Source organism: Cnephaeus nilssonii, assembly GCF_951640355.1.
Source record: "Cnephaeus nilssonii genome assembly, chromosome: 1".
In the NCBI taxonomy this organism is placed as follows: Eukaryota; Metazoa; Chordata; class Mammalia; order Chiroptera; family Vespertilionidae; genus Cnephaeus; species Cnephaeus nilssonii.
Window position 1 is genome coordinate 109113943 of NC_137072.1, and position 14824 is coordinate 109128766.

At 44.4% G+C, this 14824-nt stretch overlaps 2 protein-coding genes across 15 annotated transcripts in view; both read left to right on the plus strand.

The window, feature by feature from the left end:
• LOC307097029 (ligand-dependent nuclear receptor corepressor-like protein) overlaps positions 1–14824 on the plus strand; it is a gene marked incomplete at its 3' end in the record, with an annotated part of 766497 nt that overhangs the window by 631540 nt on the left and 120133 nt on the right. For 2 of the 14 annotated variants that reach the window (XM_079766898.1, XM_079766902.1), the window contains exons 1-2: positions 5121–5238; positions 10726–10787. The exons of 1 other annotated variant lie outside the window; for it this stretch is intronic. Coding sequence is in view for 7 of the 13 variants with exons in the window: in XM_079766896.1 (XP_079623022.1) it covers positions 5088–5238 (151 nt within the window). Of the gene's footprint in view, positions 1–4699; positions 5239–10725; positions 10788–14824 lie in introns of those variants that run through there. 11 more of the 14 variants (XM_079766895.1, XM_079766888.1, XM_079766899.1 and 8 more) reach the window with 10 other exon arrangements.
• Positions 3664–14824, plus strand: part of LOC307097099 (piggyBac transposable element-derived protein 4-like) — a 201422-nt gene continuing 190261 nt past the window's right edge. Inside the window, exon 1 of the mRNA XM_079767043.1 lies at positions 3664–3798. The gene's annotated coding sequence lies outside the window, so the exon portion shown is untranslated. The remainder of the gene's footprint in view (positions 3799–14824) is intronic.

A 14824-nucleotide genomic window follows, 5' to 3' on the forward strand; every position in this document is an offset into this window, starting at 1 on the left:
GGATTGCTTATTTTTGTTGTAAAGTAAAAGAATAGCTTTTTGACTTCCAAATGGTCAAATAAATTATGAAACTGTTAATTTGCCCAGCAATGTATATCTATACTTAGTACTGTATAAGAGCTCTATAGATGTGTATCGATTTTAGGTAAATAATAGTGAACTTGATGGATATTATTGTGGTGTCTTTGAAGTAATGACCCCAATTTGCTCACACCTTTCTGTATCCATGCCATTGGTTAGTGTCCTCCAGACTTTGGATTTGGTCATCTGATTTGCTTTGGTCAATGGGACAGCAGCAAGCACATATAAGGAAGCAAAGACTTAAAAAGCACTTGCACATTAGTGCTTATGCTCTTGCTGTGTTTGACATGTTCCACTATGTAAATAAGCTCTAGCTAGCCTCTGAGTGATGAGACACATGGCTCAGTCATTCCCAATATTTCAGCACATAGGAACCAAACTCCAGACCAGAGTGAAGCCTTCCTAGATCATGCAGTTTCCAGCATTAACAATCCCAGCCAAGATCAGCAGGACCTTGCCAGATCAGCAGAACTGCCCATCTGACCCATAGACTTTCCAGCAATAATCTTTTAAGCCGCTAGGTTATGGATTGGCTTGTTACACAGCAATCCTATATAATAAAAGGATAATATGCAAATAGACAGAACAGCAGAACAACTGGTTGCTGTGACAAGCACTGACCACCAGGGGACAGACACTCAATGCAAGAGCTGCCCCCTCGTGGTCAGTGTGCTCCCACAGGGGAGTGCCGCTCAGCCAGAAGCCCTGAGCTGGGCTCATGCTGGCAAGTGCAGCGGCCACCGCTGGGAACCTCTCCTGCCTCCGCAGCAGCACTAAGGATGTCCGACTGGCTTAGGGGGAGCGAGCCTAAGCCATCAGTTGGACATCCCCCAAGGGCTCCCGAGCTGCGAGAGGGTGCAGGCCCGGCTGAGGGACCCCTCCCCCCCTTCCCCCCCCCCACCCCCTCCCCGCCCAGTGCACAAATGTCATGCACCAGGCCTCTAGTAAACAAATGATACACTATATATAGGAAATAGATTGCAGAACAAAAACATCTTTCCAAAGAACATTAACATTTCCTTTGAGAGTAACTAGGTTTCCAGAGTAGGAGACAATCTTGAATATGACCCTCTTCTATCCTTAGATTTGTGGATATCTGGCCTAGAAATTCTAGAGATACTATATTCATTAATTTTGTTCATTAATATTTCTATTCCCCCTTCTTTTAGGGAACATGGTAATATTACACTTTCCCATCTGCAGTTGATTACAAAAGTGGCCACAGATTATTTTTTTTCCCTCTATCCACACCCTTCTGCAATGTGACTTGCAACTCTTCTTGTTAAAAGGTACTTACCTTCATTAACTCTGGGCTTGGCCATATGATTGCTTTAGCCATTTGGACTGGAGCAAATGTGACCCAAGCCAAAGCTTTAAAAGTGCCTGTGCATTAGGGCTTGCTCTTTTACTGACCTTGAAATCCACGTGAACAAGCCAAGGCTAGCCTCTTGATGATAAGGGACTATTGGCCTGCTTGGTCTGTTGTTCCAGATGACACTCAACTCACCCTCAGAAACAGAGTTGCCTCTCTAACAGGAAGCTAATCACAAACATCTGAGTGAGCACAACCCAGGTAAGTTGAACTATCCAGCTGAGACCAAACAAATTGCCATTCCATGGAATCATAAGCTAAATCAACTGTTGAAGTTTTAAGCTATTAAGTTTGGGGGTGGTTGGTTATACCTGCAAAGCTATCCTATATTATAAAGAGCTAATATGCTAATTAGACTGAACAGCAGAACAACCGTCTGGACGACCTTCCAGATGCAGATGAAGCCGGGGCTTCGAGGGCTGAGGCAGCCAGGACAGCCGGGGCTGCAAGGGCCGAGCCCCTTGCACAAATTTCATGCCTCGGGCCTTTAGTCTATATATATAAAAGCCAAGTGACCAGAACAACCAGAATGACCGAAACGATCAGTCACTATGACACATACTGTGGCAGCCAACCAGCCCAATCAGGGCCCCAATCGGCCCCCCCCCCAACCACCTGTGGCCCCTCCCCCCAGCCTGCCCCACCTCTGATCAGCTCCCCTCTACCCCGATGGGGGGGGGGGAGGGTGAGGCTGGCCAACCTCCTGCATCCCTTCCCCCGCACCGGCCCGGCCTGATTGGCCCCCATCGGGGTGGGCCAGCCAGACCCCACCTGTACACAAATTTGTGCACCAGGCCTCTGGTCTGATATATTACTCTCTTAAAGTTAGGCATGACCATATAATTTGCTTTACCCAGTGAAATATGTCACTTCTGGCAGAAGCCTTTAAGAGCTGGACAGTGATTTAACATGTTTTTCTTGTCATGGTGACTGGGGAGGTTCCAGGTGGTGGTGCTCCATAAACCTGGGTCCCTGAATGGACATGGAACAGTTCTCCCCACCCTCCTTCACACTGATTTTTGGAGGACACAGAGTTTAAGTTAAAACGAAATCTTTGTTCTAAGCTACTGGTGTTTTGAGTCTCTATTACTAGAGAATTAGATAATCTAGCCCATTCTGGCTATGTAGAAAGGAATAGAGTTATGACAATGGAAAACCTAAAATATGTGGCTGTGACTTTAGAGGCTCAATGAGTGGTAGCAAGGAAACTGTTAGAGGCTGGAAAATTAGTAATCCGTGTTAGCTGTGGTAAAATATGTGAGTCTTCCATTCTTCACCTTTACTGTGGTTATCCTGACTCTGTTCCATCACTGTACATTGAGTGTGTGTGTGTGTGTGTGTGTGTGTGTGTGTGTGTGTGTGTGTGTAAGCAGAGAGGGATGATTCTTTGTCTTTTGAGGTCCCTCTAACAATAGAAGCTCATTCCTGTTCTAATATAGGGACCATCAGCCATCACGCAGAGATGCTAGACTGATACATGCCATTACTGAATAGAACTTTTGGATTGTCTCACTTGTGATCGGGGTGAATATATTTTGTAGTGTAAAGAGAGTGAACTGTAAATTGGTGACTAGAAAGATGGATTGCAGTAATCATTGGTGCTCTTCACCAGTAAATTCTGGTTATCTTCCTTCTGGAAAAATAGGAGGATTGCACTTCTGAGCTCCCTTGAAAAAGAGGCATGCCTGTATAATTTGCTTTTATCAAAGAAACGTGAGTGGAATTGACTTGTATCACTTTCAGGAAGAACCAATTTGTCATTCATCTTCCTTGGACCTATCATGCAAGTGGGGAAGTTACAAAGATTGGGGCTCTCCTAAATGATCAGGTTGCTTGGTGACAAGGACCTGCTCTGAAGCTCCACCCCCACCACCCCCAAAATTTTGGACCCTTTGTTAGGGCTTATTGCTGCGCCATAAACTAGACCATCCTAACTAATGTCAATTACTGTAAAAGTGATCAGAAAGCTACAAATGCTGATCGCTGGCAATTATAAGTGGGATCAGTAATTGAAACTATCCACTGATAATTCCTAAAGCACCTTCACAAGAGATTTTCTTTACTTCTCCAATCGTGACCATTCTAGAAAGGTGATTTTGAGATTTCAAACTTCGTTTTCTTAATCTGTGAAAATGTAGAACTATATCTTCACTGTTGAGAGGTAGTGATGAGCAATGAAATACTTCCTTGTAGGAAAAAAAAAAGCAAGGAAAGATGGATAAGGATAAACTACAAAACAGGGAGGGTAGCACTGAACTCAGAATTCATAGGAGTTTCCAGGAAGAATTAACACATATTTCCCACATACTTGTGCATAAATTTTCAGTAATACACAGAACTTCTTAGTAAATTTGGGGTTTGGCCCCCTGCACATACACAGAAACACATGCACAATTGCTGTGATGCAAAAGTCGAAAGTGTCACTGAAGTTTATTTTAAATGAAAAGCTCATTCTGAAGAAGAAAAAATATTTTCTCTACCATAGGGTAGAATTCATTCCATAACATTTGTAAAGTGCTAAATACCACGCCACTCGCTGTAGAAGGGTCAGGCAAGTGAAAGATGTCACGGTACAGAAGTCTCAATGGGTCACTGTCCTCCAGGAGTTTACATTTTGCAGAGGATAAAAAGTTTCCTCTTTTGGGGTTTTTCATCCAGTCACACCCAATGCCCTCCGTAAATAAATTTCGGTGAAAAGCCCTGCATTTTTTCCTTAAGCCTTACACATATTCACAGTTTCCGAAATCTCTTCGCCCAGGAAACGTATGTTAGGGCGGGATCTCTCTGGATATTTCGCAGTTATTTGGGATGCGGCCCAATGACCAGCCTGCTTTTTCCCTGCAGTGGTGGGATGACAGCGACCCCCCAAAATTTCCAGCACTTAAAGCACTAAGTGTAGCTTGAACCATCAAGGAGCCGTCAACTCTTGCGGTTTTCACCGCCCTTCTATAGTAGAACCTAAAGAAGTTGAGGAGGCTCGATCAGACCCGGCAATGCGAGTAGAGCAGTCCTGGGCTCAGGGCGTTGGAGGCCAAGTCCACCGGAGGCGCAGCGCAAAGGAGTCCAAGGACTAAGCTCAAGTGTGCAAGGAGGACTGAAGAGTGGTCATCCCTGCTGGACTACAAGGACCAGCATGCATGGCGCCGCGGCGTCCAGCTCCGCTCTGGGACTCCGGCGCAACGGAGCCTGGGAAGTGAAGTCTCCGTGCAGCCCAAGTCGCTTTGGGAAGGCTGAAGGGAGGAGTTGTTAGTCCGCTCCATCGCACGCGGGTTCCTGGCCGGGCTCGGAGCCTCTCGCTTTCGCTCAGGGATTTCGCGGGCGGCGGGAGCAGTATGGCTCGCTTGAGTAAACTCCGGGGGGAGGCGGCGTCGGCGAGTGGATGGGGAGGCGGGGTCAGCGGAAGCGGCAGGTTGCTTCCTTCTCCTCGCGCTCCCTCCCTCCCCCGCCCACCCCCCGCCTCTCCCGGAGGGAGCGGTGGGAGGGGGGGAAGGCAGGGCCGAGGGAAGGTAGTGACACGTGTCAATCAACCCCCCTCCGGGGGGCGCGCGCTGCGGGGCTCGCGCCGAGGGCTCGCGCCCCTGCCTCGTGCCTGCGCCGCTCGTATGTAAATGAGGGCGCGTGACGCGGGACGCAGATGGACAAGGGAAGAGAGAGAATGGCCGCTGCCGCCGCCGCTGCTGCCGCCGCCGCCGCCGCTCAGTGCCGGAGCCCTCGGTGCGCGGCGGAGAGGAGAGGATTCCGGCGGGAACTCGACTCCTGGCGCCACCGCCTCATGCACTGTGTAGGTAAGAGAGACACGGGCTGGGGCCGCGGCTCCGCGCGGCGCCGTCCGCCGCGACCCGAGGAGTTTGGGGCTGAGGGGCTGAGTTGAATCTCCCGTTCGGGTCAGTTCAATGGGGGAGCGAGCAGGGAGCGGCGGCGGCGCGGCGGCCCGGGCTCGCCTTTTGTCTGGGGGCTCCTGGCCCGGCGCGGTCCGCGCCCCTTCCCCTTCGGAGCTGTTGGGCTCCCCGTGAACTGTTAGTTCGGACCCGCTCGCCCAGCCCCGGGCGGAACCGCTCGCTCGCGCTGTCCCCCAAACTCCTCGGCGCCTCTCGCCGCCCGGCGTCCGCCCTGTCAAGAGGGAGGAAGCGGCCCAGCGGCCGGCGTCCGGGCGGAGGGGAGCCGGCGGGAGAAAGGCGGGCTGGTCCGCGCCCCCACCGGGCGCACACACACCCCCTTCTCGCCGCCGGGGGCCGGGCCGGCCGCCGCCACCGAGTTCCAGAGGAGGGCATCCCGGGCGACCCCCCCCCCCCCACCACCTCCAGGCGCTCGCGGGCCGGGGCCTCGGGTGGGCCGGCGGGGGGCTCGGGGCAGCGGGGGCGGCGACCGAGGGGCGGGGGCGCCCTACTCTGCCCTCTCGCGCTCGGCGGCGGCGCTGTGTGTACCCCTTTAAGAAGGAGCCGCTGGAGCGCTGACGGTTGGGATTTGAAGTTCTTCCTCCCTCTTTGGAAGTCTGGACGGCGGGGAGGTGGGGATGGGGGGGGGGCTGTTGCCATAGAGATGACACCCTCGCCCCCCCCCCCTTCTCTGTGCGGACGCCCCGGCGACTCTGGTCCTCTTTCCCTGTCATGTGATGGACCCGTCCCTGCACTTAGCCGCACATCTCCCTCCCCACCTCCCATTCCCGTCCCTCTGACAGCCCGTTGGTGGGGTCGGCGGCGTTGGTGCTTTTCAAACTTCTGGGCTCGGAGCTGTCATTCTGCGGGTTGCCCGGGGCGGCGGGAGGTGGTGGGACCGCCGGACCTTCGCCGCTGTCGCTCGCTTTTTTTTGTCTGAGTGGGACGTGTGCAGGGAGCTGTTACCCCGCAGGTGGGTTTAGCGGGCAGGAAGGGGACGACGCGGGTAACGGGACGAGGTGTGCTGTGCGTGTTTGCCTCGGAAGGGGATTTGGGGTGAGAGAGAGAGAGAGAGAGAGAGGAAGGGAAGAAGAGTGGATCGTGGGAGCAGCTGGCTCGGCGGGCGATTAAATCTTGGCACCGGGAGTCGAGGCACTAACCTTCTCTTACCTTGTTTCCATCTGTTCTTGCGCCACCTCGAGCCCACCCCCCCTCCCCTTCCCCTTCCCTTCCCCCAGGTTTTTTCGTTTCGCGCCCGGATGAAGATCCTTGTTTTTCGCTAGGGAACAGGAGATCCTAGTAGGATGAACTAGTACGACTTCAACTCCGAAGCGTGCACTGCAGAATACGGTGGACATAGGAACTAGGGGCATTTTTATGTTTAAGCAATTGACTGTTGACCCTTATCAAATATTTTTGGTCTTGTCTAAGGAGACATTCTGGAAAATAGCTTGAATCGAGTTCTCATAAGTGATTTTAGTTCTTTAAAAAAAAAAGTGTAGAAAACCCACACGGCATTCTTTTATATAAAATTTTAAAGCTAAGTGTTATTAGTGCTTCCAGAATACAAAATGGACCCGTTTTTATTGTAAAGATCTCTTCTACTGACAACCTGTTTCGAAATTGGGTTCCTTGAATTAGGATCAGGATAAAGGCATTGTAACACTGGCTGGAGACTTTATTGTGTCAAGTTTTCCCCGAGGCACGCAGTGATTTTACGATGTTTTTGGTCAATTTTAAGTTTTTGAATCCTTTAAGGTTTTTATCCCCTCATCTTTTCGCTTATTTGGGTACATTAAGTAAGCTCTGTATCTAAAAAAATATATGTGATTTTGAAAAAAAGTCAAATTTTAATTAAATACAAAATTAATTGGATTTCATGGGAAAAAGGACTTTCTGCCTTACCTACTTGGATACTGAAGTAGGATTGGGAAACATTGAAAATTGAGTTCATGCTGTTATGTCTAATATGCAATCTCTATATTACATTTTAATGTAATATATAATTATATCGTATTTGAAAGGAAATTTTTAACTGCGCTCTAACTATATTGTGAATTTTTCCCCACAGTCCCAGTCCTAGTCAGGAAACCTAGTAAGACCCATCTCATACTTTTGTTTTTGTCCTTGTTATTTTTAAATAAACAATGAAACTCTTTTAAACCGGATATACACTTGTTGGTTGGGTTTTGTTTTTTTCCAGTACCCTGTATGTAAAGCATCTATTCATAGTGTGAATTGGGATTACATGTAGTTTGTGTACTTCTTTTAATTTATCTTTTGCTATTAATGTGCTTACATTCAATATTTCACTTTGTAAACATTTGCAAACCGACATTCTTTTTCCTTTGCATGTTTGTTTGTGTGTGAATATACTATATGCGTATATATAAATTTTTGTATTGCATATGCAGTGCTCTTACGACTTGAAATCCTTTTTATAAAATATTATCCTTTCTGCCTTTGGGGAAGAATATTATTCAAAAGCATTATTTTTAAATAAGGAAATTTTAAGCAATGTCTTAGGGTTGTGCCATAAGTTAGTATTAACCCAGTAGTAATGTTTTAAATCTCATTTCCTAAAGTCTTTAATTTGATTCACTTTTTTATAACATATATAATATTCTACTTTTATGGGGAGAAAGTTCATCATCCTTGTAGTTAGCTAAGATGTATAACTCTTGATAAGAAAAATGATGTTTACTTTTCTCTATTTGTGGAACTATCTCTTTAGATTTATGATTATGATTTATTCTTTTTTTATAATTTAAGAGTTGTCCTATATATCCTATGTCTCAATACCTCTATTTGCAATGTGGTACTTTTTATAATTTAATTATTTTTCTGTAATCATCATATGCTGTGCTATAATTTTGAGTATGCTCATCTAACAAATGTTTTAGTGCTAATTGGATACAGTAAACAGTATCTTAGTGCTCGGTATAATATTGAGGTATAACATACAGTCCTGAATCTTGTGGCATATATAATATCATTAGTAACTGAGAAGTTACAAAATTTAAAACAAATTAAAGTCCAGGAGAAAAGAAATATATTAATATAATTTTAAATATTATCAGACTTGTATAGTCTGTTAGGATATTTGATCTGGGAGATAGGCCAAGTTTTTTTTATTTTTGTTGTTTTTATTTTTTTACTTTTAATTTTGATATAATTTCAAACTTACACAAAAAGTTGGAAGAATAGTACAAGGAACTCATACATGCTTATCCACATCTACTAATTGTATTATACTTTGTTGCATTTGCTTTATCATTCTTGCTTTATATCCATATCATTCTATCTGTCTACCTCTCTATCTATCCATCCATTCATCCTTCTATCTTCTTTTGAAATAATTTGAGGGTAGTTGGCAGCTATTGTACCTCTTTACTCCTAAATTCTTTAGTGTATATTTTCTGAAATCAAAGGCATTGTGCTTACCTAACCACAGTGTAGTTATTAAAACCGGGAGATTTAATATTGACATAATACTGTTATCTCAATCATAACCAAATTCAAATTTTATCTATTTCTCTATTTTATCTGTAAGCTCTCCTTTCCTTAGTCCGGGATCATGCATTGCATTTTGTTGTCACATCCCTTTGGTCTCTTTTAATCTGCAACACTTTCTCAGCTTCTCTTGTATTTTTTGACCTTGACATTTTTGAAAAGTACAGGATAGTTATTTTGAAGAATGTCTCCCCATTTGAATTTGTCTGTTATTTTCTTATGATGAGATTGGTTATGCTTTTTTTTTTTTTTTGCCAGTAATACCTCTGAAGAGATGTTCTGTGCTTCTTAATACTAGTACATCATATCTTGAGCTTCATGTTGGTAGCTTTGAAAATTTGGTTAAAGCATTATTCCCCATATTTCTCCTTGAAAGTCATCACTTACCCTTTGTAATCAATATGTAATTTGGGGGAAATATATAAGTTAATATGTGTCTGCACATAGCATTCCATAAATTTTGCTATTATTATTGTTGATTTACACAGGATATTAGCAGGTTTGAGCTTTACAGTTTTGCCAGTAGATTCTTTCTGGTGGGAATGCTGATGAACAATAAAAAGATCATGAGGCATGTTAGAGGAAAAGATGGTAAGGGCTTGAATGATCTGTTTTCTATGGTGTCAGAGTCATAGTTTAAGAATCACAGTGTTTCACTTAGCCGAACCCTAGCTTTTGGTATATGAGACCAAAAGACATTTGATGCCTTACATTCTAAGTAATTTTCCTGGTAACCTCATAACTGTCTTAGAGATCTGCACTCCGCAAGTGTTTGTAGAATGGACTTTCTTCCAAACTACCTGGCCCATCTTTAATCAGCAATATCAATGTCAGAGAATGTTCATTTCCTTTTTTTTTTTTAACCTCTGAAGAAGTTATATAAGAGTACTTCCTAGAGCTGTATACTTAACCATTGAATAGGCCATAAATAAAATTCTAGATAATCAACCTAATACCTCTTTCTGACTGCTTCTGGCTTTCTCCTCTTTTGACTTTCCACTAATGTCTAGCTCATCTGTCACTGTTGCAATATAAATCCCAGAAGAGTGGATTCACTTAGAAATCTGGATTTGGTAAGGACTGGTATGGTGGGCCAACTACCCTAAAACCTTGGCTATACAACTATTTTTTCAAGCACTAGCAAGTTTTTTATCCACTTAAAAAGATGTAATATATGACACTGCCTAATAGCATGCATTAGACAAATGGACTTAGAAGTAGTTGGATGGTTAAGATATACATCCAAATATCTCTGTAAAATAAGTTATCAATGAATTTTGCATGCAAGATTTAAAATTCTGAGTACTCCTGAATTATTTTATACTTGGAAGTGTAAAATTCTGCCACCTGTGTGAATTTTGTGTTTTTGAAGATATTAGATTCGGGCTACAGGCTGGTTGGAGCATAGTATAGCGTGGAGCTGTCTCTTCATGCTCATGCTGCTTTCCTTGGCTGACTGCATGCATGCACACCTTCCTGTTCGGCTTTGCACAGTGACAAGTTGGTGTTTATTGTGTCCTGTATGTTCCCCTGACTTGTATGACTTTGAACCCTGGTGGTTCTATCACAGTGCTGTCCTGGGAGGAGCAACAAAGACATGCTGATATTTGGATATTAATTTCTTTTTCCTTATTAGTAAATCCAGTCTTTCAATAATAATAACCTACATTTTTTTATGTGTGGAGTTTCTTTTTTGATAATAATCCTTATCAAATGGCCAGCATTCATGGGTGATAGATAACAGTTGGTTTGAGCACCAAATTCATAGATTCAACATTTTGGAGACCCATTTAACTTTTGTATTATGAGAGTCCATACTGGGTTTGAATGTACCGTATTATCAAGTAATTCATTCAAAAGGTTGTTGTTTTTTTCCCACCACAGAATATAGATAGGAGAATGTGAATAGGCTCAGACCAACCTACTGCTTCCATTAGGAAACTAAGGTAACAATATCATATTTGTATTTGAATAATGGCACTTTGTTTTCAATTAAAGCTAAATAAAAATGTTGCTTTCAGATTTTTTGTGTTTTCTAGAAAATAAAACTTATGAGGAATCACTTTAAAAAAAAATGTTTTCTTATTGACTTCAGCGAGAGGAAGGGAGAAGGAGAGAGAGAGAGAGAAACATCAGTGATGACAGAGAATCATCAATCAGCTGTCTCCTGCATGTGCCCTGCCCAGGAATGGAACCATAACCTCCTGGTTCATAGGTTGACGCTCAACCACTGAGTCACACTGTCCAGACTGGAATCACTTTTCTAAACATCTCATTTCCTTTCCTTTCCATTCATAGTTTTTCCTAATTGGCAACAACCCTATCCTGCTTACTTATATTTGCTTCTTTTTTTTTCTTTACCCTAATATTGTTGCCACATTATTTTAAAGAAAGTATTGTTACAAATACAAATATTATTACTTTCTTTAAAATATCTCCTGGATTCAGTTTTTCTAATAGAGTAAGTGCACTTGAGCAGATTCAGGTAAGATTCTGGTGTATATCAGTATCTGCATTGCTGGTTTTACTGTCTTTCAGTCTAGCTTATAACCCTACATCTAATCATTATTTGAAATAGCTGCTTTGATTTTATAGTTTACAAAGCAGTACTGTCTCCCATTTGTTCTTTTTCATCAAGTAAGGCTCCTAACCATTTTCAATTAGTTGATCATAGTCCACTCTTCCCTATTTGTTTTTCTAGTTTTTTCTTTAGACAGCCCAACCATTTGCATCTACTTTTACTTCTCTATTATACCCATTGCCCCAAAATTTGGGTATCTTTTTAGTCATATCTCCTACCCTACATACTCACCTTTATAATTCAGTTGTAATCTGGAGTCTTTTCTTAAGTATTTATTGAAAAACAAGTTTGAGATTTTTTCTCCATTAATTCAAATCCAATTCTTTTCTGATGGATATGTGTATGGTGTTTGTAGATAAGTAACTTTGTCCAATAGACTTCATCCTATATAATAAAAGGCTAATATGCAAATCGACTGAACGTTGGAACGACCAGTTGCCATGACATGCACTGACCACCAGGGGGCAACGCTCAATGCAGGAACTGCCCCCTGGTGGTCAGTGCGTTCCCACAGGGGTAGCGCTGCTCAGCCAGAAGCCCTGAGCCGGGCTTACAGCTAGTGAGTGCAGCGGTGGTGGCAGGAGCCTTTCCCGCCTCTGTGGCAGCATTAAGGATGTCCGACTGCCAACTTAGGCCTGCCCCCACCTAAGCCAGCAGTTGGACATCCCCCGGGGCTCCCAGGCCGGGTTAAGGGACCCCCCCCCCCAAAAAACTGCACGAATTTTGTGCACTGGGCCTCTAGTATTTAAATAAACAAGGGGCTAAATTATAGAAAGAATGAAGAATTGAAAGAGCACAGTTCCTTTCTTAACCTCCGTCATCATAACCTTAGGCACAAGTCATTTCACCTTCCACAGATGGAAATCTGAAACTAGGATAGTATTGGTCCTCATGTGTTCACTACATTTTGTTTTTAATGAAAGATGCTGTAATACTTACATAGTTGTGGTTTCTCTGCTGAATATATGTTAGGGAATTATCAACATAAAGATGATGTTTAAATCCATGGAAATAGATGAGATCACACAGGGGTAAAAGATAGTATGACGACAGAAGTAAAGTTCCATGCTTTAAGTAATCTTAACATTTTGGGGGCAAAGGATGAGTAAGGCTGCTGAACTTTTACACTGGAAAATATGCCTATTGGCTAAGTAGAAAACTATTCAGTAAGGCCGCTGAATTTTTACACTGGAAAATAAGTCTATTGGCTAAATAGAAGAGCAGGGGAGAGTAGTATCACCAAATCTAAGAAGAGAGAAGTATCCTATGTAATAAAAGGCTAATATGCAAATAGACCGAACGGCGGAACAACCGAACAACCTGTCGCTATGACGTGCACTGACCACCAGGGGGCATGCTCTGGGATGGTGGAGCAGGTGAGCAGGAGCGCCAGACCAAGGCAGGGCGCTGGTCACTGTCATCGGGGCGAGCCTCTGGTGGTTCCTGAAAATTCTTTGCTCCCGTGTACCATGATCCCACCCAGTGCTCGCACCCGCTGCTGGCACTGTCCCTGCTTGTACCCGCTGTCGGTGCCCGGCGCCGGCCCCATTCGCTCAGTGCCATCAGCCGGTGTGAGCAGTGGCTACTGACCCTGATGGCCCCTCAGGGCTTTTCCACCTCCCCTTGCTCCTGAGGGGCAATCGGGGCCCGCAGCCGCCTTTCACACCTGCTGCTGGCGATGGCCCCACTCGCACTCTCTGCCAGCACTGGAGCTGCTACTCGCACCCACTGCCAGCACTGGAGCTGCTGCTCGCACCCACTGCCAGCGCCGGCCCTGCTCACACCCGCAGCCGGCACTGGAGCCACCACTTGCATCTGCTGCCAGCGCCCGGCACCAGTCCCAATAGCTTGGCGCCATCATGTTGGTGCTGTCAGCGGGTGCGAGCGGCGGCTGCCGGCCCAAATCGCCCCTGTGGACTTCTCCACCTCCCTCTGCTCCTGAAGGGCGATCGGGGCAGGTGCTGTCAGCATGTGGGAGCAGCAGCGGTGGGAGCGGGGCTGTCGGCAGACAGGGGACGGGAGGGCCGGGGGGAAGCGGGAGGGCCTGACGATGGGCCGAGACCCGCCCCTGTGCCCCCACAGCCTCGCAACCCACAGTTCCTTTCAAGGTGCACGAATTCGTGCACTTGGCCCCTAGTGTTATAATAAGGAGGGATTGTTATGTTGATGAGATGTCACTTACCATGAAACAGGGAAGTGTATAGGTTTTTTGGCAACATGGAGATTCTAGGTGATCTTGACTACATAAATTTCCGCAGAGTGGTGGGAATATGGAAGCCTTATTGTAATAGGTTAGAAAGTAACTAAGTGTATAAGTAAAGATGACATTTGTAGATTACTCATTTGAGAAGCTACATTTTGAGGAAGACTAGATCAATGGAGTAGTAATTGAAAGGATCTGAGGTCTAGGAATGTTTGTGGGGTTTTTTTTAGATGCGAGATACCATTTACAATACTACGTAATATGAGGAATAGTTTTTTGAGTCAATACTATTCATGATATTTCATGTTTACTTAAGCTGAGACTTGATAGTAACAAAATAATGAGTCAGAAAAATTAGATGCTCCCTGACCGGTTTGGCTCAGTAGATAGAACGTCGGCCTGCGGACTGAAAGGTCCCAGGTTCGATTCCAGTCAAGGGCATGTACCTTGGTTGTGGGCACATCCCCAGTAGGAGGTGTGCAGGAGGCAGCTGATCGATGTTTCTTTCTCATCGATGTTTCTAACTCTCTATCCCTCTCCCTTCCTCTCTGTAAAAAAATCAATAAAATATATTTTTTAAGAAAAGAAAAATTAGATGAATAATAGGATGGGGTTAGTTTGAATCACTGAATGTGGACTCTAAATGTATCTCTTCTTTTTCTTCAAAGAACATTTTCCCAATTAAGTTTATCAGTAAGATATGGTGTGTGTGGCATTAGTGGGTTATACATTTTAAAGGAATGATTTTTTTCAAATAATTTACAGTTGTCAATCATCAGACATTTTGAGTTTACTGTGTTAGCTGATTGGGTGTTTTTCATGAGGACTTTTAATATTTACTCTCTTAGCAACTTTCAATTATGCAATCCAGTATTATTCACTATAGTTACCACACTATACATTACATCCCCGTGACTTATTTATTTTATAATTAGACATTTGTACCTTTTGAACCATTTCACCTGCCCCCCAATTCCCTACATCTGGCAACCACCAATATGTTCTCTGTGTCTGTGAGCTTGGTTAAAAAATACTAGTTTTCTAAATGACAAGTTTGTATTGAAGAACTTGACTTGGACTGAGACCAAAATTAGACATTGGACTTTTTTGCTTCCTATCCTCCTGGATTGAATTTACCAGTCTATCAAAGACAGAGCAGCTGAAGCTGTGGGCCTCTTCTGAAATACAGGTAAAATAAG